Below are 27,158 nucleotides of genomic sequence, written 5' to 3'. Positions count from 1 at the left end.
AAGTAGGCATCAGCACTTCTGAGCTGGTGAGGCCACACCCTACAATGACTGTGCTATCAATGACCTGATTCCTCTGTGACTATCACAGAAAAAGACTTTCTCTTGCTAAAGAATGTAGAAATTTTCAATCATTCCATGCGGCTTAACATTTTTATTTACTACCCTTATTGTGTAGAGAAAGTACCATACTATTTGAATCATTATTCATTTGGAAAAAAAAGTTGATCTGTAAAAGATTATCATATCCTTTGGCTGACTGTGAGTTTGCAACCAGTTAACAGAGTGTAAGAGTGTCCTGAAGGCATTGCAGTAGAAGTGATCCAGCTGGAGATTAATTATTACGATGCAAATCTCATTCTACATCATAGAACAAAGACTTTTGTCCTTTCTGAACACACGTATAAATTCAGATTCACCAAACTCAAAAATATATCTCTAGTTAAGCCATTCCCTTGCTCAAATAAGCATTATCAGTCTTTTCAAATTATCAGCTGTACTGGATCAGCTGGACATACATATGCAAAATTTCCTTCACCTCTAAATCTCTAGTGCCTGTTAGAGTCCCTTGCACATTGTAGTGCATGTTAAATGTTTTAATGTTTTTATTGAATTAGCTAGATGGAAGAGCTGGAGTCTGGAGATTAAATTCTGATATAATTCAGGGGTCTGTGAATTCTTTAAAAGAATTTTTTAGGGCTTCCCTGGTGGCGCAGTGGTTGAGAGTCCGCCTGCCAATGCAGGGGACACGGGTTCGTGCCCCAGTCCGGGAAGATCCCACGTGCCGCGGAGCGGTTGGGCCCGTGAGCCATGGCTGCTGAGCCTGTGCGTCCGGAGCCTGTGCTCCGCAACGGGAGAGGCCTCAGCAGGGAGAGGCCCGCGTACTGCAAAAAAAAAAAAAAAAAAAAGAATTTTTTAAATGTTGTGTTTTCATTTCAATGATAATTCTGAATCACCTGGATCCACATTATAATCAAGTTGCACTGCGCAATTTCAGTGCCCATGTTTGTGTTTAAGAAACATTGGTCTAAAACATTACTCAGAATGTATGTTAACTTCTCATTACAGAGGAGTGCTGGCTGTAAGTGATCATTCAGTCTTTGGAAAATATAATTGCCTTTACCCAGCAGCACCTTAACCAGCAGGATAGGATATTTCTTAGTTATTTCCTGTTGGTAGATAGAAGAGAGTAGTTAAGAATGATTTTTTATCAGTGTTCCCTTCTATGTCTCAAAAAAAAGGAGGGGGTGTAGAAAGAGAGAAAGAAGGGAAGAGAAGAAGGAAAGAAGGAATAGAGGGCTCCGCAGACATTAATTACGGGGTTTTGAAAGGATGGTGTAAAGATTTGGCCAACAGTGGAATTTTCTTTCTCACTTGATTTTTCTCGATTTCACTTTTATGACCTGTTTCACTGAACTAGAAGAGTAGTCAAGCCCTTGAAATCAGCAGGTCCCCTGACTCCAGTAGTTTACTGTGATAGCGCTCTTTCACTATGTAAGTGTCTCTTGTTTCAGGTCATCTCAGATCCTTTATGACGGAAGGTGGGATCTGATAGGCATAAATGAATCTATCAATGTAGATTTCAAAGTACCATTGCAAAGCCTGACTAAAAAAAAATCTTCCAAGTCCTAATTTGTTGAAGAAATCTTTTCATATATACGATAATTGATACAAACAAGTCACAGGCAGGTTAAAATTTTTCCAGCTCTCTTTTCACTATGCACTTGATTTTTTACCTTCCAAAGCAACGCGTTTTTTTTATCAAGTTTGTTCAAACAAATCTAGATCCTTCATTTGTTTCCTTGAACACACTGCTGTTTGCTTCTCAATAAGTGTTGATTATTGCTGACTTCCTGAGAAGAATATGGAGATGCAAATAGCCAGGTGTTGTCATTGTCATTGCACAAAGGAAAAGCAATTAGAGCTGAACTAGGATAAACCCTACTGACTAGAATCAACTTGAGTAAGTTTCTAAATGTAGTCTTGGGTTTACTGTGTTCATTTCCCTGAAGCTGTTTCTGAACGCCTGAGGAAAAGATGGCAGTCTCTCCAACTTCAGTTCCATGGGTATCTCTTAGTCTAAATATTGTAGTCTACTGTGAATACTTTCTGAAAATGGGGGTGAGGGAGTTCAGAAATCAATACCATTTTTTGTAAAAGCCATATAATGTGGATACTTTTAAGGAGGCAACAGGATGGTAATGAATATTTGCCCTTGTCAGGGGGCAAGTGTATGCCACCTTTTCTGACAAAAGGTGAATTAGAATCTTGGAACCTTATGGTTCAAATAAGTTTCAACTGAAGCAATACAAACTTCTCATCTGGATAAAGAAAAACACAAAAAGGCAAAAGCCAAAATATATATATATATTAACCAAAACCCCTCCTGGATGATATAATTGAGATTTTGTTGCTTAATCAGAAACTAAGGAATAGCAGTGGGTGTCCCAAAGCCTGAGTTTTTAGTTTATAATGAACTAGTTAGTCAGTAGTTGTGAAATATACTCAGCATATAACCCCTTCACATGAACTCCTACTGTAAATAGTTACTCACCTTTCTTTATTTAATAGGTTGGCAGATGTATAAAGATGACTCTGCTCTTTGGCAAAGTATATATATGTATTACACACACTGATATTTTGAGTCATGCCATATACTAGACTATTGTCCCAATTAAAATTATAATTAGAAGAAAGAAAATTATTGGGTTTAATTTTTTCTTTTATATGTTATAAAATTGACTTTTGAATCCTTTTAAAAACATATACTGCTTTAAGTTTGTCTTGGCAAATCTAACTTTTCTGGCTTTGTATTATTTTTAAATTATTATATTTATTTATTTATTTGGTTGCACTGGGTCTTAGTTGAGGCAGGCAGGCTCCTTAGTTGTGGCTCGCCAGCTCCTTAGTTGCAGCACACGGGCTCCTTAGTTGTGGCATGCGAACTCTTAGTTGCGGCATGCGTGTGGGATCTAGTTCCCTGAGCAGGGATCAAACCCAGGTCCCCTGGGTTGAGAGCGCAGAATCTTAACCATTGTGCCACCAGGGAAGTCTCTCTGGCTTTGTATTGATAAACATAGAACTGACATAGAAGTACTCTATAGCGTTAAATTTTCATATGTCATATCAGAATGCTTTTGGCTGCAGGTAACAGAAATTCCCAACTCAGTTGGCTTAAACAATAAGGAATGAATCATTGCATATGACAGAAAGTTCTGAACTGGTTAATCCTTTGCCTCCATGACATCATTCAAGATCCAAAATCTTTTCATCTTTCTACTCTGCCAGTCTCAGCTTTATTGGTCTCATCCCCTGGTTCCTCATAGTTTCATTTGGCTGCAGCAGCTCTGAGGTGTCATATTCTTTTTTTTTTTTTGAGGTGTCATATTCTTATCATAACCAGAGGCAAAATATTTTCTTAGGGTCTTCCAACAGATTTTCCTTCACATCTCATTGTTCAGACTGGGTCACATGCCCAAAGCAGTTAAGGCAAGGGGATATGTCCACCATGATTCATTTAAAGCAACAAAGACCTTAGCCTGAATCACATAAGTGATAGTTGGGCAGGGGGGAAGGTGGATATTTGAACAGAATTAGAGTACTGTTTACAAGGAAGAATGGGAAAATGCCAGTGAGGTGTACACAACAAATTTTGACATGTAGGGGTCCCTAAAGCTCAAATTAAGAACCCTTTTTGTAGGATCTTTAAATTCTATTATTGCAGCCCTTGAAGCTGTATTCTCTGATCATATGCATTCATTTTGTTCTGCATAGAAACCTGGTCAGGGCTGACCCCCAGCCTGGAGACTAGGATCCAGTACAGTCTTAAGAAACCAGCCACACAGCATGACAAGAGCTAGGGAGAAGGAGGACAGTCAGAGGCTAGCAGAGCCTCCAGGAAATGGGGGCAGAGCTGTAAATCCCCGAAGAAGACCAGGTTTGAGCAAGGGTGTGGCAAATCTTGACTGTGTATGTGAGGTCTAAGAGAGGTCAGGTTGCAGAGAACATGACAGCAGGACACTTTGAGAAATGCATGCAGAGTAGATGCAGGGAGTGCCCCAGCTCGTCCAGTCCAATACCTGGAAAACAAGGTAGTAAGTGGGCCCAGAACCAGCTGACTGGGTACAGTACAGGGCTCTTGAGATCCAAGTCTCCACTGGCTCCTCTTAGGTACGCTTGGGAGTGGGGTTGGTGGAGCATGCAGTTAAATGGATGCTCATTTGGAAAGTTGTAATGAAGCTCTGGCAGGGCAGGAATTTATACAAATGGAATGTTAAAATTTGGTTTTGTTAATGTAATGGTATGCCCTTGACTTTTATGGTAGGTCAGTGTAAGAAACAGCCATATGATTTCTACATTGAATATAAAAGTTCTGTTGTCCAGTCTGCTCTTCCCTTTTCCCCCAGGTCTTCACATGACTTGTTCCTTCAGCTCTTCTCTGACAGCTTTTCCCTGAGCCCTCACCCCTGACTCTTAACTGCTCCCCGCTCCTTATCTTTCTTCATAGCTCTTATTGCTGCTGGAAAGTTTATTTACTATTTATTGTCTTTCTCCTCCACTAGAAGTAGGCTTCATAAAGATGGGAAATTTGCTTTCTTGTTCATGCTATATTATCTCCAGTAATGAGAACGAACTTGGAATATTGTAGGCACTCAATTAAGATTTGCTGAATGAATGAGATACCTCTTCGTATTCTTCCTGAAGTTTTTGTCTCCTAACGAATCTATGTTCTTTCTTTTATTGAGTAATGGGAACTATATTTTCTGTTTCCTTTTTTGCCTCAGCTACCAGAATTGCTAAACTAAATTTGAAGTTCATTTGCAGTAACCATTCTTAGCTTGGGATATGTGTACTTCTTCAATTACTATAGAACTTCTAAAAAGTATTCAATTCAGTTTCAATATTTTTTATTGTAAGTTGCCTCAAATCCCATAGGGAAGTAAATGAGGATTGAAGAATAATAAATGAACTGACTGATTGACTGAAGGGTAACTGGGAGAAGTCAAAAAAGAACACCAGGCTTTTGAGTCTGGATGAAAAAGAATACTGGAGCTGTTGTTAATGGAAATTGGTACCAGATCAAAAAATTACTCATAAAAGTATCTTTCTCTGTCACCATTTTGGGCACAACTCACTCCATTGTTATTGCTTGGTCAGTTTTTTTCCTCTTCCCCAGTAGGCTTTGAATGCCATGAGGGGAGGGACTCTTTCTTTCTTGTTTATGGTCCATAGTGCCTAGCACAGTACCTGGCACATAGTGTCTTTTCTTTACCACTTATTTTTTTAATCCATTTTTAATTGAAATATAGTTAATTTCAATGTTGTGTTAGTTTACCACTTACTTTTAACTTTAAATCCCTACATTAGTAAATATTAACTAGTTTGTCATCTGCTCTTACCTTTTCAAACTGCAATTTCCCCTCCTTGTGGATTTCCAGACTTCCTTCATTTCTCAGTGACTTCCTTCCCATCAAGGACCTTCATTCCTTTAACCACAGCAGCCTCCCACTCCAGTGCTCATGAATATGTGCCTTTTCTTCCTTTCTAAGTCTCCTGAATCTCATTCCCCTGATGGCTAAGCCAAAGGTGACTCATCACCTCATAGACTTCCAACTGGAAGGGGCCAGAGAGACCATCTCATCTAATTGACTCATCTCCAGTTGGTCCAGGGAGGTGAAGGGAATTACCCTGAGTCACACCGCTAGTTGGCAGCAGGGCCAAAATTAGAACACAGAGCTCTTAACTCTGGATGCACATCTCACACTGCAGAAGGAGCAAGCCCGTTTCTAGCTCCAAAAAGGGAAAGTACTATAACAAAAGTAGAAAGAGGGCTTCCCTGGTGGCGCAGTGGTTGGGAGTCCGCCTGCCGATGTGGGGGGCGCGCGTTCATGCCCCGGTCCGGGAGGATTCCACGTGCCACAGAGCGGTTGGGCCTGTGAGCCATGGCCACTGGGCCTGCGCGTCCGGGGCCTGTGCTCCGCGACGGGAGAGGCCACGGCCGTGGGAGACCCGCCTACAGCAAAAAAAAAAAAAAAAAAAATGTAGAAAGATATGTTTTCCTCTTAGTTGGAAGTATCTTAAATGCATTGTATCATAGGAGTTAAGTGTCAGACTACCTAAGTTTGATCTTGGTTGTATTTACCCTTTGGACAAGTTATTTAACCTTTCTATCGTAGTAAATCCTTTTTCTCTTTTTTCTATGCATTTGTATATTTAATATACATATTTAAATCTGTAAGTGTGGTTTGTTTAATATTGAGAGAAGTTATATGTGTGCATTTTTACATACATAAATGGAATGATACTGGTTCTATTAGTTTCACTTAACAGTGTCTTAAGGAAATTAAATATTTCCTTAAGGAATATTAAATTTTCTTTAATAGCTTCTTTTTGGCCACATGGCAGGTGGGATCTTAGTTCCCCGACCAGGGATCGAACCCATACCCCCTGCAGTAGAAGCACAGAGTATTAACCACTAGATTGCCAGGGAAGTCCCAGGGGAACCTTTCTATATTGTTGCAGTTGATTCTATCTTGTTCCTTTTAATGACCACATAGTATTCCATAATATGTATGGTTATTTAACCACTTCCACATTAATTAATATTTAATTTATATCTTCTCATTTTTTACTATTACAGTTCTGCAGAGAAGCCTTTATGCAGATTTTGTTGTGTATACATGTGACTGCCTTCACTAGGACTGATATTCAGAAATGCAAATACTAGTAGGCACAAAGTCCCCTCTTTTCTATTCTGAAAATAGGCTATGGCTAAGTCATTCATTGATTCAATTTCTGCAATATATGTTGATATTAACTGAGCAGGAGGTGAGTCTTGTGACTGCATGTATTGTGTTAGGAACTGGGAGCATTTTAGAGAAATTAGTCCTCATCTTTTTCTTGTATTGTAAGGAAAGTACATTGTGTTCCTGACTTTGAGGGAAAACAAAAAATAAACTTCCTCCTCCTCCCCCTTCCAAGTGACTAAGATTAGTGAAATTATGCTAAGCAACCTCTGCTTGACTCTGTGATGGCATTAACTGCACAGTACTGTAATTGTTGGTACTTATCTGTTTATACCCACCCCCTAAACTTTGGGCTGCTTAAAGGGTAAAGATTATGTTTTATCAATTTTTGTATCCCTAGAACATTAGCATGATACTGGTGCATAATTACATTTTATTGAATAAATGAGTGAATTCAGTTCAACATTGATATTTGTTGAGTACCTAGTATGTGCAAAGATTACTAAGAACCAATAGGAACAGAGATGAAGCAAAGTTTTACCCTCAAGGAATTTATAGTCTAATGGGAGAAATAGATATAGGCTGAAAACATCTAGGAATCAAGGCATTAGTAACAAGTGTGATTTAAGTACAAAGTACCGTGGGACTTCCAAGGAGAACTAATTAAGGCTGACTGAGAATATTAAGGGAGGTTTTCACAAAGGAAGTGGCATTTGAGGCATTTTAACTGGGCCTGACAAGGGCAGGTTGGTGACTTTTCTATGTAAGTTATCATTTTGGTGACTTTAAACATATGCTTCAGAAACCATTTTGTCACCATTTAGATATCATGTTACCTTAGGGCTGCAGAAAGGCTGGAAGTGGAGTGTTATACTTGGGTTCTGGAACTAGGGCCTCAGAGCCAAGATCAAGTCAAAGCAGTTTTAGTTCTCAGCCCATCTGTGGAGGAAGAAGTTGTTTCCATTAAAAAAAAAAAAAAAAGTCAATTCTAAGTGCCTTGGCGTGCTGTTTCTCCTCTCTTTAAGAATAAAATAATGCAAAAACCTTTCTTGGCCCCACTTCCTTGAACAGCTACCACCCCATTTCTTTGATATGCTGTGCAGAAAACTCCTTAAGTGATCTGTCTCCAATTCTTTTTCTCACATTATATTTTAAACCCACTTCTATCATGCGCTCACCCCTGCCAGTGCATCAAAACTGTTCTTGTCGGGCTTCCCTGGTGACTCAGTGGTTAAGAATCCACCTGGCAATGCAGGGGACACGGGTTCGAGCCCTGGTCCGGGAAGATCCCACATGCCGTGGAGCAACTAAGCCTGTGCGCCACAACTACTGAGCCTGTGCTGTAGAGCCCACAAGCCACAGCTACTGAGCCCACATGCCACAATTACTGAAGCCCACGTGCCTAGAGCCCGTGCTCTGCAACAAGAGAAGCCACCGCAATGAGAAGCCCACACACCGCCATGAAGAGTAGCCCCTGCTCGCCGCAACTGGAGAAAGCCCATGCACAGCAACAAAGACCCAACGCAGCCAAAAATAAACAACTTTATTTTAAAAAAAAAACAAAACTGTTCTTGTCAGGGTCAACAGTAACCTCATTGTTACTAAATCTAATGGTCAATTTTTAGTCTTCTTTTACCTGACTTATTAGCAGCATTTGATGCAGACCATTCTTTCCTCTCTGATACACTTTCTTCCCTTAATTTCTAGAATACCATGCTAATTTTTCTCCTACGTGACTGGTTATTCCTTTTCAGTCTCCTTTGCTGGTTCTTCCCTTCCCAGACCCTTCCCAGACTTAATGTTGAAGGAAGGGTACAGGTTTGGTCCTCGGTCCTCTTCCTTTCCCTGCCTAAACTCACTCCCTTGATTATACATCTAGTTTCAAGGTTTTAAATATAATCTACATTCCATTGATTCCAAAATGTATATCTTCAACCCAGACTTCTCTTCTGAACTCTCTATGTATCTTCCACTACTTCCTCAACATATCTCCTGCTTCGGGCCTGCTTCACTTGGAGACTTTCCCACCTCAGTTGATAGTAACTTCATCCTTCCAGGCACAAAAGCAAAAATCCTGGAAGTCATTATTGGAGTCCTCTGGAAATCAAGTTGGTGTAATCTTCAGAATATATGCAGAATCTTTTTCTCACCCCTTCTACTGTTCAAGTCACCATCCTCTCTCAAACAGCTTACTGGAGTAGCTTCCTAATTTGTACCCTTGTTCCACCCCAGACACACATACAGACACATACACTACTGCATGTTCTTAGCACTGCAGCCAGAGTCATCTTTTAGCACCTTTTTGCTCAAAATCCTCCAAAGGCCTCTCATTTTACTCAGAAAAAGTCCAGGTCCTTACAGAGGCCTACCAAGGCTTATAAGCTCTGCACCAGCACCCACCCCTGCCATCACCCCTCTAGCCTCCTCTTGGGCTTTCTTGATGTTCCTCCACAGTCATGCTCCCCCACAAGCTTTTTTTTACACTAGCTGTTCCCTCTTCCTGCTGTGCTCCTCCCCCAGATGTCCACATGGACGACAGCCTCACCTTCTAGCCTTTGATTAAATGTCTCAACCATCTCAATGAAGCCAACCCTGGCCATCTTTTTAAAAACTGAAGTCTGCCACCATCTTCATTTCTCTTTTTTTTTTTTCCACGCTGCTTTCCTCCTCCTGCCCCCCGCCATGGCATTTATAACCTTCTAACATACTGTATAATTTACACTACAATGGAAACTCCAAGAGGGCAAGACTTTGCTTCTTTTGTTCACCATATATCCCAAGCATCAGAAGCCGTGCTTAGCATCTAGTGGGACTCTTAGTAAAGATCTGCCAAATGAGTGAAGAATCATAGATCTCTCTTTGACAAGACCCAAAATGCCTTGATTGTCTTTCACTCAATTTGCTTGAGTACGTAGGGTGATAGTGTAGGAAGAGTACTGGGCTAATGACCAGGCTCTAGCCTAGGACCATACTTGCTGTTTGTGTGACTGTGACAGTTGCATTGAGTTTGTGAAAGTTTATTAAGCTCTGCACTTATGATATGTACATTTTTCTCTTTTATATATACATAAATTTTAAAGTCTTCAAATATTTTATTTCCACATGTAGGTTTTTAGATTATAATTGGGATTCTACTTGCTTTTTCACAAAATAATTCATCATGAATATTTTCCCTAACATTATTCTTCCAGAGCATGATTTTTAATGGTTATGTAAGTACTTTGAAAAGTATAAAACACTATACAGGGCTTCCCTGCTGGCGCAGTGGTTGGGAGTCCGCCTGCCGATGCAGGGGACACGGGTTCGTGCCCCGGTCCAGGAGGATCCCGCATGCCGCGGAGCGGCTGGGCCCGTGAGCCATGGCCTCTGGGCCTGCGCGTCCGGAGCGTGTGCTCCGTGGCGGGAGAGGCCGCAGCAGTGAGAGGCCTGCGTACCACAAAAAAAACACAAAAAAACAAAAAAACACCATACAATGTGCCATGGTGATATGTTATTCCTTCTTTAAGAAATTGAAAGTTTGTTTTGAAGTAATTTGATTTCTTCCCTTTTTCTACAGGGGACATGGTCTCAGAGTACCGAGAACCTTTGATCCACACCTTCCTGAGGGGAGCAAGAGATCCAGATAGTGCTCACAGGGCCAGCAGCTTATCCAATCTTGGAGAACTGTGCCAGAGGTTGGACTTCATGCTGGGCTCTGTGGTTCACGAGGTACTGCATGTTGATTCCTTTCTCTAAAGTTTGTTTTTACTTGAACCTATGATATAGCTCAGCACTGGGAGTTAGGAGACCTGCGTTCTTTTTCTAGATCCGGTAAGTCATTTAACCTCCCTCAGCCTCGCTAGTCTCATATGTATATTGAAAGTTGATTTAGTAGGAATTTTTTAATTGCAAGTGACAGGAAGTCATCTTAACCTACTTTAAGCCATAAAAGAGGATTTATTATAAAGAGTCCAAGGAAACATAACAGAATTGAAGAAGCTTTGAGGAAGTGCAAGCAGAAGTTTACCCTAGTTTTCTGGGCCATCTGTGAGTCTCATCTCTGTTTACAGAAAACTCTCAGGCAAATACATACTCTTAATTGGCCCTCTTCGGTTGGAGGTGCCTTGTATTCAGGGAGACAGGGTCTTATCAGAAAAGATTAATTAAGTTCCATGTTTTGTTCACCGCCTTATACCCAGTGCCTGGTACGTAGTAGGTAAAGGATAAATGAGCAGCCAAAATAATAGCCATACAAGATGTTGGCACTGGACACGTCTCCAGTGTTTAGAGTTTAAGATTTAAACTGGTTTTAGAGTTTAAGATTTAGTGAAAGGTACATTGCACTGTTGTCCTCTATGAATATCTTTCTTTAGCCTCTTAAATTTTATCTTTGCCCTTGTGTTTACTTAGTCATCAATATATGAACATATGTCTCAAGTACATACTATGTACTAGACACTCTGCTATTTAAAGATGATGATGGGCAAAGGAAGACTAGTTAATATGTTGCCAGGTGTCTTTTTACTCAGTGGGCTTCACCATCTTAAATCTTTAAGGAAGAAGATGGCTTATAAATTATAAATACATAAATAAAATACAGTTTATATTACCTTATTATTTATGAGAGACTAGATTTTTCATATAAGCACATAAGTTTACAAGATCAAAAACTTAGTAACTTTGTAATACTGGCTTCTTTCACATTATTCAGTATCCTAGGGCTGACCATGTTGAACATCAAATCTTAAGAAGTATCTACTGAGAAGGAATTTTCTTCAGTGTTTGGTGATTGTGTCTTATCATCAAGCAGAGAAACATGCTCATGGATGTATACATATGCTTGAATTTATGGTATTTCCTGACTCCTGAGCTTTATATGCTTAGTTTAATTGATTATAAAGGCTACTTATCGTTAAATTTCAACTTAGGACTTTTAGGAAAGTTATACATAGTTGTTTCCTCTTTTTTTCAAAAAAAAAAATTTATTTATTTATTTATTTTTGTCTGTGTTGGGTCTTCGTTGCTGCGTGCAGGCTTTCTCTAGTTGTGGCCGGCGGGGGCTACTCTTCGTTGCAGTGCGCGGGCTTCTCACTGTGGTGGCTTCTCTTGTTGTGGAGCACGGGCTCTAGGTGCGTGGGCTTCAGTAGTTGTGACTTGCGGGCTCTGGAGCACAGGCTTAGTAATCATGGCACTCGAGCTTAGTTGCTCCGCGGCATGTGGGATCTTCCTGGACCAGGGCTCAAACCCGTGTCCCCTGCATTGGCAGGCAGATTCTTAACTACTGTGCCACGAGGGAAGTCCTCCTCTCCTTTAACTCTAACTCGAGGGACACAGCCCTATGCCCAACTTTCTGTATCTGTTTTTAATAACTTAGAAACAATGATTACTACCAACTTAAAACCTTTTAGTGCTCTAATATACATGAACCATTGGGCGCCTGATTTTTATTTGTTTTGGATGGCACTTTGCAAATCTCTTATTCTTTAGTGTATTAACTTGTAACACTTAAGGACTTTGCAGGTCTATTTGGTTATAGCAGCTAAAGATTTCAGTCTGTTATAAATAATCTGGGTCAAATTTTGAAATGGTTCCCACGTTTGTTTTCCTCTGTTTATTTGATCTGTTCACATGACTCAACCCAAAGTGAACCATAAGCCATGAACTGAAACAAGCTCGTGGACCATGATCTGAACCAAACCCAAATATTATTATTCTTAATAACAAAGATAGAATTCACATACTATACAATTCACCCACTTAAAGGGTATAATTCAGTGGTTTTTAGTGTACTCACAAAGTTGAGTAAGCATCCCCCAGTTTTTTTAAACATGGCCATGAGCTGAAAAAAAATTTCCCCCAGATCTCCAAGTGAGTCAGCTCAGATTTGACAGTATCCCATACATTTTCTAAAGCCAATGAACTCAAACTGTGCCTGACATCATGATCTTCTCTGAACCCAAAAACTGAGACCGTATTTCTGTTTGAGTTCCTAGGTCTTCTTTCCTTTCTCTCTCTTAAGGAGACTGTTGCATGCTGGTGGCATATGATTTCCTGTTGAAAGTGTTGGGAAAATTTCTTGGTTTGGTTAATTAGAAAGATTGAGCTAAAGCAGGTTTTGTAACATTTAAGAAGTATCATCTTTCTGGAGACCACCCAACCTATTGAAAGAGAACCAAATTTCCAAGCATACTTGGGGATGGGAATAAATGAGGCCCTGTCCCACCACCCACTTACCTGTGTTCACTTGGTCAGATGACCTAGACTCTGGGCTTGGTTTCCTGACCTAGAAAATGGGATTAAAATATCTATAATGCAGGATTGTTACAAGGATGTAGGGATAATGTATATGAGTAATACAGTGATTTATTCAGCAATTGTTACTGAGAGCCTACTACATGCCAAGCAGCATTCTGGACACCTACAACATATCATTCTTCAAAATGGACAGTGATTCCCATCGGCATGGAGCTTACGTTCTAGGGAGAGGAGACAGACAGTAAATGATATACATATTAAAATATATAGTATGGTAGACAATGATAAGTTCTGTGGAAAATAAGAAAAAGTAGAGCAAGTAAGGGTGACCAGGATTATAGCATTAGGTGGAGGGGAGGTTGCAGTCTAAATGGGGTAGTCAAGGTAAGCCCCATTGAGAAGGTGATTTTTGAGTGAAGAAATTTCACTTTTCTGTATTAAGATTTTTCTTTAAGGAGCATTTTGGTCATTTGAAGGGAGCTGACAATGACAGTGATGAGGATGGACAGCAAGGAGATGAGAACAGAGGTAACCAGTGTCCTTCAAATGTCCTCAGTTGTACCTTTACCAAACACCTGCAGTGTTCCAGGCCCCTTTGTTACAGGCCAGGAATACAAAACCCAAAAGATACTACCTTGTCTTCTGGGCATGGGCAACCTGTGGAAGATACCAACAGCAATGATTACAGTTACAGTCCAGTTAATTGTGCTAGGTGCTATGGGAGCACATTTTAGGAGCCCCTCAGTCAGGTTTGGGTGTTATCAAAGACGTGCTGGAGGAAGAGACTCTTAGAGCTGAATCTGGAGAACAGGTAGAAATTAGGTAGCCCGAAAAAGCAGAGGCGAGCATTTCAGCAGAGGGAGCAGCTTGTGCAAAGGCAGTGTGGTGTGGGACAGCCTGACATGTTTGAAGAACTATAGGAAGATCCAAAAGGTTAGAGTGAAGGGGTGGGACGAGCGGTTAGCTGGTAGCAGGTCTGAAACAAGAGACCAGGCAGAGGCTACATGATGAAGGGCCTTGTTAGCTTTACAACCTTCTGGCTCACAGCGAGAATTGAGCATTGCTTATTAAGCCCTCAGAAATGAAGTATGAATAGGTAGTAGACTGTTTGCTTACCATGGGTGCTAACACAAAGAGAGAATCCTTCCTTTTGTTTCAACCTTAGAATTGAATGTGAGGAGCTGCTGCCCTGGGGGCACCTGTCAGGCAAACCCCTTGTCCAGTGACCCTGCCCCACTTCTAGAGACCTGGACACTGTAACATCAATCCCAGGAGTGTTTATTATCATTAATAATTGTGAGCACAACAAGGACAGAACCAGTCTTTATTTACCTTTGTATACCGCCTAGCGCCAAACACAGCATTTGGCATATAGTAGGTACTCAGTAAGTGTTTACTGATTAATATTGAAGGAAGAGGAAGATAAGGCTTACTTGGGAAGACAAGTTCCTACATGTTTTAAAAATAGTAATTGGGACTTCCCTAGCGGTCCACTCTGCGCTTCCACTGCAGGGGGCATGGGTTCGATCCCTAGTCAGGGAACTAAGATCCTGCATGCTGCGTGATGCGGCCAAAAAAAAATAGTAACCATAGCAAGCACTTAACACTCTTCTTAGTGCCTTATGTAAGTCAGCTGATCCAATCCTCAAAGAGGAAACTGAGGCACAGAGAAATTAAATCAGTTGCCAAGTTCATGATGATTGGAAGTGGCAAAGTTGGGATTTGAATGCAAGCAGTTGGTTCCTGTATCTGTGCTCTTAACCACTCCTCTATATTGTCTCTCAATAAATGTTTCAATTCATTTATAAGATTACTTTTGTGCCCTTGAAAAAGGAGGGAGTTGCCATGTAAGAAAAGCTACTGACAGGAAGGGTCATGTAGCTCTGTTTTAATAGCACTTGCTTTTGGCAGTGAAACTTCAGAAGACAATATATTCCCACTGATTTCAAAAACCAGGTGTTTCCATCCCACATAATTTCTGTCCCTTCTTTTTAGATGTTCCTTTTTATGTAGCATCCAACACTTGCCATGTCATCAGTGCCATCCAGCTGCCTTGGGTGGACTGCAAGTTTGAACATGATTGGACACCTGACAGTCTTAGTATTTCAGCCATTGAGTCCTCCTGTAGTCAGACCATTCTTGTCCATTCTTGTCCACTTGACCACTCTTGTCCACTCTTGTCCAAAAAGTGGGAGATTTGGCCTGGCTTTTAAGTAATTCTTCATTCATTTGTTTTTCATTTGACAAATACTTACTGAGCACTTACTCTGTGCCAGTTATGAGACTACAGCCAAGCCTTATGCTAGGTGAGGGGGATCCAGCTCTGAACACAGTGAAGTTCCTGTCCTTGTGGAGCTGACATGCTAGAGAGGAGAGTTAGGTAACAAACAAGCAAGTGTGTAAACAAATATATACTGTGCCAGATGGAGTAAGTGCGAAGGAGATGAATCTAGTAAGGCAAGGGACATGGAGGGAGTTTGCTGTTGTATGTGAACTTGGATGGACAGGAGAAGCTTCACTGATGAGTGACTTAAGCAGAGCCATGCAGGGAGCAGGAGCTGACCCAGGCAGGTACATGGGGAGAGAGCATTCTGGGCTTCGGCTTTTCCTGGGAGTGAGATGGGAAGCCAAAGCAGAGGAATGAAATGCTCTAACTTATTTTGAAAGATCATTGTGTCTTCTACGACAGTTCTTTCAGTGTCTCATGAAAACTCTTGAAGTTTCTTGTAGTCTCAGAAATGCTTGGCCCCAGTGTGTACTGGTGGAGAAGGAGCCTTAACTCTGGGGAAACTTGTCTTTGGCTGCAAACTGAAGGAATTCTTCTTCGTGTGTCATGTGCCAGGTACGTTAGAGGACACAGACAAAGGACCCAATCTCTTCCCCCAAGGAAATCTCAGTAGACTGTGAAACACAGAGGGATAAATAAACAGTGGACTAGAGTGATCTCCTAGGACAAGCCCAAGGTGCTGAGGGAACACGGAGCTGGAACCCTCAGGTAAACTGTCAGGGTTTACCTGACAGCAAGAAAGTCACATTGATCAAGTGTTAGCCAGGCAGAGAAAGAGGGGAAGTGTAACTTTTTTGATGTAAAATTGAACAAACCAACCACCATAGGCTCTTCTGATGTGATCTGATCTGGGAGTCATACCTGTGGTTCTTGGGCATCTGAAGAAAGCTGTCCTCCCTGTTGCGTGGTCCAGACTTGGGCCCTGTCTGTTGCGTGACAGTGCTTGCTGGTAGGGAAGGAACGTAAGGGATAGGACCAACCCTTCCACAGTCTCTGTACTGGGAATTCAGGTTTTTCCTCTCTGTTGATGTCAAGATTTAATCTGTTTGGAGAGCATTATTATTGCTCTCCGATTTTTCCTTGTTCTTGTCAAGAACTGTATTGCTTAAAACCAAATCTTGTTAGGCTCTTTCATCTTTATCATTCTCCATGAAAAGTAAATATGATTTAAGGGAACCACAGCGAGAGGCCCATCCCCGGTACAGCAAATAAGGTACGCCCCAGCTGACAAGTGCAGGAGCAAGCCACTTGTAAGGCAGTGCCCAGAATTCCACGAACCCAAGCTTTGGGGTCTGATGCAAAGCTATCACCTCTGATCCACTAAATGATCTGAATTGATTACCAGATTTGCCACAATCAGCGCGGTTTCCTAAGTGACAGCTCATGCACTGAGATGAGGGCTCGGGTAGATGTCCTGGGAAACCTCAAGGAAGCAATGGAGCCACCACGGTTCTGTTCCACGTCAGGTTTTTTTTTTAAGTCTTTATAGAATTTGTTACAATATTGCTTCATTTTATGTTTTGGTTTTTGGCCCTGAGGCATGTGGGATCCTAGCTCCCAGACCAGGGATCGAACCTGCACCCCCTGCATTGGAAGGCAAAGTCCTAACCACTAGACCACCAGGGAAGTCCCCCATGTCAGGTAAAGCAAAGCATGCGGGAATTAGAGGCCACCCTGCCTTTGCTGGTAAAGTTTTTCTTAGTTTACAAAATAGAAGGACAGATGGTCTAGTTTCGAACAAGTTAGCAGACTGAATTTTAGCAGGAGATTTTAGCGAAAGGGATGAAGGTGCAGCTGGAAAGTTGAAATCATGCTTTCTTGATACCTCAATTCTGCTACCTCTCTTCTGGAATTTTCCAAAGTTGGTTTTTGGTACTCTTGCCATCTGTTTTATCTTTATTTATATTTCTGATTATGCTTCGTGTGTGCCAGCTGTTCGGGGAGTGATGTTTTCTGTATTTCTGTTGGCCCCTATCAAGTGTGAAATTGCTTAAACTGACCTTTAGCGTTTCCAAAGCAGTCGTCATTTTTGTCTCTGCATGGCTTTCAAAAATGGATATGATTTACATAATTTAGCCAATTAAAAAAAAATCCTTCCATAGTTTGGTTTACTAGAATAGGTACATTGACCCTTAGGGCAGGTAACATGAAGATCCCATGGAATGGGTTTCTGCCCTTTAGGAAGACTTCCAATTCATACATTAGTAAAGACCTTACATCATCTATCTGTCCGCCAAAGCTTTTAGGCGGGGGTGGAAGGCAGTGTTGAGTATGTCCTTGGGGTTGGAGGTGAGAGAGACTGGCCATGGGGGCGACTTGTTCAGACTGGACAGATGGAAGAGAGTGGCCATGCGACCTCCCCGCTTCTGGTGTTTGACGAGGAGGCTACCCCACTGGCTTGTAGAAGAGCAACGTTACAAGTTGGTTGCGGGAGCTTGACATGAACAGAGGCTGTTCTTATCTTTCAATGATATCTGCAAGACCATATTAAAATTCTGATGCTTTAAAAACATTTTGCACAACCGAACATTGTTCCTTTCATGGAATTTGGTCTTGTGACAGAGGTGTTGAGGAAGGTCCAAGAACTCTTCTGTTCACAGGCTTCTTCCTGATTGTCCTGGATGGCTGATTGCAGGTGGACTTGGTACAATCTGGTGCATAAATCACTAAGAGCAGGAGGCCATTCCGGCTGATCTCAGTAGGGCTTGTAACAGCCAGCTCCTCCCGGTCATACCTGCAGGGCGGCACTGGCATGCAGGGACTGGCCTTGCAGGGGAAGCCCTTTTCCAGCCAGGGTGCTTCTCCCCCTCCTGATTGTGGAATAAATGCCCGACAGTCAGAGCTGGTGCTACACTGAGCCCTGAGGCAGAGGCATGGCCCACCAGCATAGTGAGGCAGAACAGAGGTGGCAAAGCTGGACACCGGTGGGATTCCAGGCCCAGAGGCTTTTGCCCACCAAATGTGGAAACACGGGCCCAAAACTAAACCTAGAGGGAAGCAGGAAAAAGGCTTGGGGGAGTCTGAGCATTACATGGCCCTGGGCTGGCTTTCATACTTTAGTTATCAGACTGAATAAGCTAATCTTTTATGTGTCAGGAAGGACTCAACCTAGCTCTAACTTGTTTCTCTGATTTCAGCTCTTACCTCTTAAATACTAAGCCTGCAAGTGGAGGTACCTATTATATTGTTGCCTGTTTGGAGGTCACCCAAGGGACTCCTCCTAGGACTGAATTGCTTCTACTGTTAATGCTAGAGGCATGGAAGCCACTGATGACCTCGAGTCAGGGTTCCAGGTCAAAAGCAGAAGCAGCTTGCTGGATCTTATTGAAAAACATCCCCCAAAGAGTTGAGCTTTTCTGGGATTTCCCTTCACTTGTAAGCGTCAAGTTTGCCTAATAGATGTACAACTTGATTAAATGCCAGTGCATCACAGATGCAATTATATTTAAGAACAAGCTACTTCTTCTAATCCCTTTGCCATCACTGATTAATTAGACACTTTGAACTATGCCCAACTGTTTGAAAGCTGTGAAAAATACAACCTGCATAGTTAAAATTTCTGCACAAGCCTATTTCCTCATTTGTGCCTGGATTCTTTTTTTAAACCTTTTAAAAAACCATTCTTTAAACATAATATGTATTTATACATGTTCCCAAGCACACAATCTGGCTATTTTCTTATCATGGTTAGAAAGCCTTCCACAGTTGGCCAAGATATACACTCACACAGTAAATCACATAACAAAGTATGTGAGAGACCAACTGAAATTTAGACTTACCTTCAGATTTTTTCTGTCATTGGTCACACTTTCAAAATTTTTGTTTTTACCTTTTCATTCTTGCACAAATACCTCAGAAAGGTTTGTTGCTGTTTGTTGTTTTCTAATGTTATCTCTTTATGGAGGTTTTGGAATATTTTTGTGTCTACCCAGAGCAGGGTGGGGGCAGGATGGCTGGTACAGGATATAGAAATTTTCTCATTTTATGACATATAATTATCAGCTATATATCTGCAAGTAAACATTACCATGTTTTGCAAGTAATTTGTAAGTCCTTTCTGTTATAGAGCTGTCTTCCAAAGTAAATGAGCACTGAAAGAACCATTCCACAAATGAAGAATCCCAGGCAGGGAGTCTCAGCAATTGGCCCCTGGTAACTCACGTGGCTGTACACTAGAATTGTAGTGTACCAGGACGTCTGCACACGCTAGAAGAAGATCAGTTTGAATATTTATGTATTTCTCTATCCCTGGGCTGAAACTTTCATCAGTTGGCACGTTGATATTCATGCCAGACCTTGAACTCTGAAGCCTACTTAGCTAAATCTGCATGGTCCTCCGTCCCTAGAAGCCACTGTGTTTCAGACCATTTTTTCTTCCTTCAATTTGATGTCCCCAGAGTGGGGCAAGTAACAGTTCTTCCCACTTTTGAGGAAATATTCACCTTTGACCATACCTTTATTATATACCTGTATTCCTTCCCACTCCCTAGTCTCCCTCCTGAATTCCAAACCAGATTTTGCCCCTTTCCAGAAAAGCCAGACTAAATCAAGATCTCTACCACTATATCTCTCCCTCTTCATGGAGAATGAGGAAGCAACCCACCACTCTAAGCCAGATTGTTTGTGATGAATGTGTAGAATATGGAACACAGTTGAAAGGTTTTAGGTAATTGTGCAATCCTGATTTTTATTCACTTCTTTTTCCCTTACCCTCCTAGGTAACAACTTGTCTGATTGCTGTGGCTAAAACAGACCATGAAGTTCAGGTGCGCAGAGCTGCTGTCCATGTGATTGTGCTGCTGCTTCGGGGACTCAGCCAGAAAGCTACTGAGGTAAGTCAGTCTCTTACCATTTGCAAATTCCCTACCTGTTTGTTCTTTATCTGTTCATCAGTCTTCCTTTCACCAGGGGAGGCCTTGAACCTTTTTCCTGGATGAATTCATACAGATGAATCAGTCAGCAGGGATTGTATTGTTTGCAGGCAGATTGTATTGTTTGCATCTTCAATGAGTCTCTTTTTCCTCTGTATCATATTAGGCAGACTGCGCACTAACCACTGCAGAAAAACCAGGGCACAAGTTTACAGGTTGAGATTCTGGGTCCCAGCATTCCCCTCAGAGGGACAGGTTCCAGGGTGAGCTAGCTGGACTGTACCAAGCCTGCCTCTATAGCCTGAACTTGAGTGATTTGTCTTCCTGACTCATTTCATTGTTCATACAGAATCACTAAAGGGCCTCATTTCAAATGTTTCCTTTCTAGCTGTGAGTTCAATACATGAGATTTTAGTTGTTGCATAAATTAAACTTTTATTCCTCCTCCAAGTGGGTTTGGCTGGATTTCTCCCCAGTGTGTGGACAGTCCAGGAAGAAGGTTTATATATCCATATGTATGCTGAGAATGAGTGACCTCTAAATTAATTTTCTTCTTGATTTTAATGGAAATTCATTCCCAGTTGACTTTATAAAGAGAGTTTGCATTAATAATTCACTTCCTGGCATCCACAATGCTCGTCTGTGGCTGGCACATCAGTATTTGACTAAGTGTCATTGAAGCCATTAGAAAAGTGTTTTGTCAGACACATGGCTTTGTTCATGCTAGAATTTTGCCATATCAAGTTCCTGACACCATTTTTGTACAAGCGTTATCCCCTAGTAATTATCTAGGACCTTGATAGGAGTGGGGGACATAGAGATCATAACTTGATATCTCAGGTACTTGTTTTAGGGTACACACTGCTCTTGTTGAGAATCTGCTGTACAAAATGGAATTAAGAAAGAGTCAGTGTTTTTTACCCACTGTCAAGATCTACACAACTCTTGACAAATATACCATTGTTATATAAGTTGTTAACAATAGGGGAAACTGGGTGAGGAGTACACAGGAATTCTCTATTGTCTTCGCAACTTTTCTGTAAATCTAAAATTATTTCAAAATTTATTTTAAAATTTGAGTTACAACACTCTTAAAATAAATCTTAGAAACTCTGTAAGTGTACACACCCTTACTCAGTAAGAGTGTGTGTGCATGTGTCTGTGTGTCCATAGCAGAGCAAACTGTCTGGTTAATAAAGTGAGAGAAGAAATAGAAAGAAACTCTATCCAGGTTTCTCACATCAGTGTGTAGCCAATGAAAGCAACACTGCTTGTCTCACCAGTACTAAAATAATTTGAGGCCATGGAAGATTTTTGCCACTTTGAAAAAGCCACGTGAATGAAAAACCTCTGTTCTCCAAACCACCTCTAGTCTGCACTCACTGGAATTTATAAATCGTGCTTACTCAGTGAATAAAGAAAAGGAAACGGGATGGGATGAGGGTATGATTCCTCTTCCTGCCGCATCCTTGAGACCAGGTGTGTTAAATCTTGTAATCGTAGGTGTGATTATAATTGGGGCACTTTAATGAGAAGCAGAGATAACCGCAAAGCTTTCAATCTAAGATTTTCTTTACTGTTCTCTTTTGCCCCCAGGAACAGCTGAAATGAAAATGCCACCCTGTTGTTGAAGTTTCGTTTTGTTTTTTTCCTTCTAATCACTACCTCTCAAGCTGTGGAGTGCCAAAAGATAATCCTAGGTTTCAGTGAATTCTCTGTTGCTCGTAGATGTGCCAACCAAGAAACTGTGGTTCTGGCAGCTTGAAAAGAAAGCAGAGAGCCCAGTAAGAGGTAGAGGTCCAGAAAATCAGGAGATAGATTGGGATCAGAGAGGGGAAGACATTACCACCCCCAACTGATGAGGTAGCTTTCACCTCTTTCCCATTTGCAGATAGCCAGAATATCCACATTGGAGGGAAATACAGCATTCACTTTCTTATTGAAACACTAATTTTCTCTGCTTAGCCTTGTTTTGGCCTTATGATCGTATCTGTTTATTCACTGATTCCCAAGTATAGCCTGAAGCCAGAAGGGAACCCCCTTTAAGCTCACTCTACCTTACCTTTGCTGAAAATTGAATTTATGAGGAACACCCAGGAGAAGGAGGTATGTTTAGACCTGTCTGTACCTTCTGTTGGCCTCAGAGTTAAGAACAGCCCTCCTCATCGTGGAGGAGATGAGCTGGGCGGCAGCATGAGAAATTGTGCCTAACTATCCAGCTTTTCCCAAGTTAAGTCTTTGCAAGGTGACTTGTTTATTCTAAGAATTGTAAATGTTTAGAACATCCATATTCCTAAATTCATTCCAAAGACAATAATGAATAACTGGGACAGTAATGACTGAGCAACAGCCTACCAGACTGGCCCTCGTTCAGATAACAACTATGAACTCTGGATATAATATAGTAAGTAGTTAGCCGAGGACACTAAAGAGTGGTCAGAAGCAGGCAGATTCTCATGGAGTGTCCATGTTTAGAGGAGAGGTGCTGTATAGAGTAAGTTCCCATTTTCTTGGCTTTCAGCCTAGGGGCAGGTTATGTCTAGGGAGGTGTGCAGTGCATTAGGGGTACTGGTGGAGAAATCACAGTCTTTTGGGGCTGGGGAACCAGAAGACTGAATCTGGGGGAACCACAGCTACAGGAGAGAAAGGGGGGATCCTGGAAGGGAAAGATCCAGAGAGAGGATTCCTAAATTCTGTGTGCCCACATCTCTGGCTGACCCGTAAACCAAGCAAGATAATTACCTGATTTTTAAAAAAAGAAAAAAAAATGCACTAATTGGAGAACAGGGTCCAGTCTCCATAACATAACATTCATAATGTCCAGGATACAACCCAAAATACTCAATATATAAAACACCAGGAAAATGGAACATATTCCCAGTAGAAAAGAAAATTAACTGAGACCAGCCCCAAGATAATCCTGATGTTAGAATTATCAGGCAAGGAATTTAATGCAGCTACTGTAATTATCCTCAAGGAAGTAACAGAAAAATATGCCTGCAGTTAAATAAAAGATAGGAAATCTCAGCAAAGAAATAGAAACAATTTTTTTTTAAAAGCCATATTGGGGCTTCCCTGGTGGCGCAGTAGTTGAGAGTCCGCCTGCTGATGCAGGGGACACAGGCTCGTGCCCTGGTCCGGGAGGATCCCACATGCCGCACAGCGGCTGGGCCCGTGAGCCATGGCCGCTGGGCCTGCACGTCCGGAGCCTGTGCTCCGCAGCGGGAGAGGCCCATGTACCGCAAAAAAAAAAAAAAAGCCATATTGAAGTTCTAGAACTAAAACTATAATATCTGAGATTTTTTAAAAAATAATTTAATGGAATTAAAAGCAGAATGGAGATGACCAAGGAAAGAATAAGTGAATTTGCAGGTAGAGCAATAGAAATTATCCAGTGTAGAGAACAGAAAGAAAAGAAAAATATATTTTTAAAATTTTACTGAAGTATAGTTGATTCACAATGTTAATTTCTTCTGTACAGCAAAGTGACTCCGTTTTTTTAAAAAATATATATGTGTATATATACATACATGTGTGTGTGTGTGTGTGTGTGTGTGTGTGTGTGTGTGTATTCTTTTCCATTACGGTTTATCACAGAATGTTGAATATAGTTCCCTGTGCTATACAGTATGATCCTATTTTTTGTCCATCCTATATATAATAGTTTGCCTCTGCGAATCCCAGACTCCCATTCCTTCCCTCCCCTACCCCACCTCCCTGTTGGCAACCACAAGTCTATCCTCTGTATCTGTGGGTCTGTTTTTGTTTGGTAGATATGTTGATTTGTATCATATTTTAGATTCCACATAGAATTGCTATCATATGGTATTTGCCTTTCTCTTTCTGACTTTACTTCACTTAGTATGATAATCCATCCATGTTGCTGCAAATGGAATTATTTCATTCTTTTTGATGGCAGAGTAATATTCCAGTGTATATATACCCCATATCTTCTTTATCCATTCATCTGTTGATGGACATTTAGGTTGTTGCCATATCTTGGTTATTGTAGATAGTGCTGCTATGAACATAGGGGTGCATGTATCTTTTTGAATTATAGTTTTGTCTGGATATATGCCTAGGAGTGGGATTGCTGAATCATATGGCAACTCTATTTTTAGTTTTTGGAGGAACCTCCATACTGGTTTTCCATAGTGGCTGCACCAATTTACATTCCCACCAACAGTGTAAGAGGGTTCTCTTTTCTCCACACTCTCTCCGGCATGTGTTATTTGTAGGCTTTTTAACGATGGCCATTCTGACTGGTGTGAGGTGGTACCTCACTGTAGTTTTGATTTTCAAGAAAAAGATTTTTGAATGAGTGATTTGGTGTGACCAGAGGCTCTCAGAATCCTAACCTGGTATTTCCCTTAGGAGCAGTGGTTCAGTATCCATTAATTCAGTTCACACAACTTTGTAGAACACAACTACCATAAATAATTAGAATCAACTGTATGTACAATGGAAAAAAAATGATTATCTTAAGAATCAGTGATTTGGGGTTGACCATAGTTCTAGATTTATTTAGGTAATTACTACTACAGTCCTCTGCACAGTTTACTGAAAGTTGACTTCTTAGAAGAACTGTGAAATACTGGAGAACTTCACACAAGGTTTTGTAGTGACTAAGTATGGTGACATTTTAATACTGAAACTTTCTCCCTTGCTTTTTTTTTTTTTAATTAAAAAAATTTTTTTTTTCTTTTGGCTGCGTTGGGTCTTCGTTGCTGCATGCAGGCTTTCTCTAGTTGCGTTGAGTGGGGGCTACTTTTCGTTGCGGTGCGTGGGCTTCTCATTGCTGTGGCCTGTCTTGTTGCAGAGCACTAGCTCTAGGCGCCCGGGCTTCAGTAGTTGTGGCACGTGGGCTCAGTAGTTGTGGCTCATAGGCTCTAGAGCGCAGGCTCAGTAGCCGTGGCGCACAGGCTTAAGTTGATCCGCGGCATGTGGGATCTTCCCGGACCAGGTCTTGAACCCGTGTCCCCCCGCATTGGCAGGCGGATTCTCAACTACTGCGCCACCAGGGAAGTGCCTAATCCCTAATTTTAAATGACAAAAGAATAATCTATTCTCTACTCTATCTAGTGAGAGTTAAATAGTAGGCTTTAGAATTCATTCCTTCAAGATGACAGCCAACCCTAACACCATCTCATATCTTCAAAAATAAGCAAAACCTGGAAGCATCTTCAGGGGGAAGAGTTTGGGATTAATTATTAATTGATGGCTGAATCAGGTTCACAGCCAAATCCAGGCCTCCACCCAGGAATGTTTTTTAATTCCTTCTTTCGAGTCCAATATTGAATTCTGTTGATAGAAGCCTATTCTTAGTAACATTAGGAATAGTGGTTTCACTAACTTTTGTGCAGTTGGAAGTTACTCTCCTACTTCTTTGTGAGAGAGAAAGCAAACTGTGGCTAAAAAGAAAAAAAAAGAAAATAGTTTGTGTATGATATTATGCTTGTTTAATGACAGCAGTTACACATGGTCCGTACAAAAAGATTAGTGCATGCGTCCTGGGTTCACCTTGTGCTTGTCTGTCCAGACTGAGAACTAGGACCTGAGGGAGGATGTGGCACTTAATCTCTGACACAGCACAAGCAGCAAGTTATAAGTGAAGGGACAGACTGAATGGAAACTTTCCTTCCTTTGGTTTTGTTTTATCCTGAAAGTTATTATTTTTTTCTCCCCCCCCCCCCCTTTTTTTTTTTTTTTGCGGTAGGCGGGCCTCTCACTGTTGCGGCCTCGCCCGTTGCGGAGAACAGGCCCCGGACGCGCAAGCCCAGCGGCCATGGCTCACGGGCCCAGCCGCTTCGCGGCATGTGGGATCCTCCCGGACCAGGGCACGAACCCATGTCCCCTGCATCGGCAGGCAGACGCCCAACCACTGCGCCACCAGGGAAGCCCCTGAAAGTTATTTTGAGAGCATTTGTTGTGGGGTTTTTTTGTGTGTGTGTGTGCTATGGATATAGTTAAATGAGCCCAGTTTCCTTCCCAGAGCTAGTTCCACAGACACTGCTCCTTTTAACAGATCGAAGGCTCCATGTGAGGAGCAAATGAAAAGAACATTTATATTAAAATGACTGGGATCCAGGTAATAATTACTCCTCTTGTAAACTTTGAAAAAGTGCTTGGGAGAGTCATTTCAGACCGAAATTAAGGAGCATCGCTCCTTCCTGGGAGCATAAGGCTATGGCCAGTTGACCAGGGCAGCAGTTCTGTTGGTCATCCGCTACTGTCCCAGGCTTGGGTGTTTACACATTGGTAGTATTGATAAATGGCATTTAATGAGAATTTAGCATTTTTGGATATTGTTTACGATGCCGTAGAGACAGAGGCATAGAGAGATTTTAAAATATATTGTAAGTTTATAAATGTTTCTTCCCCTACAGACACTTCCCTCTGACTCACTCTTAGACATTCTCCTTACTGTTGCTGCATTTCAATCTTAGAAGAAAAAATCCTCTTAGGCCCCCATATCAGTTTCCTAGGGCTGCCGTAACAAAGTACCACAAATCGGGTGCTTAAAACAACAAATATTTACTTATAGTTCTGGAGGCCAGAAGTCCCAAATCAAGGTGGGCCATGCTCCCTCTGAAGCCTGTAGGGAAATCCTTCCTTGCCTTTCCCCAGCTTCCAGTGGTTTGCTGGCAATCCTTAGTGTTTATTGACTTGCAGCTGTGTTACTCCAATCTCTGCCTTTGTGGTCACATGCATTCTCCCTGTGTGTCTCTGTCATGTAAACATGGCTTTCTTCTTGTAAGGATACCAGTCATATTGGGTTAGGGGCCCACCCTGCTCCAGTATGACCTTATCTTAACTAGTTACATCACAACAACTCTTTCCAAATAAGGTAAGGTCACACTCTGAGGTACTGGGGGTTAAGACCTCAACATACATTTTTGGGGGGAGCGGGGGACATGATCCAACCCATAACAGACCCTTAGCATTCCATAGTCCTTTCTATCTTGTGCTTATGCTTCTCCATCTGTTCATTATTGCTGTATCTTGAGAAGAGCCTGTTCTGAG

At 41.5% G+C, this 27,158-nt stretch overlaps 1 protein-coding gene across 7 annotated transcripts in view; it reads left to right on the top strand.

Moving 5' to 3' along the window:
• Nucleotides 1-27,158, top strand: part of HAS3 (hyaluronan synthase 3) — a 202,548-nt gene that overhangs the window by 125,240 nt on the left and 50,150 nt on the right. For all 7 annotated transcript variants that reach the window (XM_027119458.1, XM_027119457.1, XM_027119456.1 and 4 more), the window contains 2 exons: nt 10,300-10,451; nt 19,983-20,096. In XM_027119458.1, coding sequence (XP_026975259.1) covers nt 10,300-10,451; nt 19,983-20,096 — 266 coding nt within the window. The remainder of the gene's footprint in view (nt 1-10,299; nt 10,452-19,982; nt 20,097-27,158) is intronic.

The sequence above is a fragment of the Aethalodelphis obliquidens genome, unplaced genomic scaffold, assembly GCF_003676395.1.
Source record: "Aethalodelphis obliquidens isolate GAN/ISIS:26980383/991018 unplaced genomic scaffold, ASM367639v1 scaffold20, whole genome shotgun sequence".
Classification (NCBI taxonomy): domain Eukaryota; kingdom Metazoa; phylum Chordata; class Mammalia; order Artiodactyla; family Delphinidae; genus Aethalodelphis; species Aethalodelphis obliquidens.
Note: the sequence above shows the minus strand (reverse complement) of the source record. Positions and strands in the feature narration are given on the sequence as shown.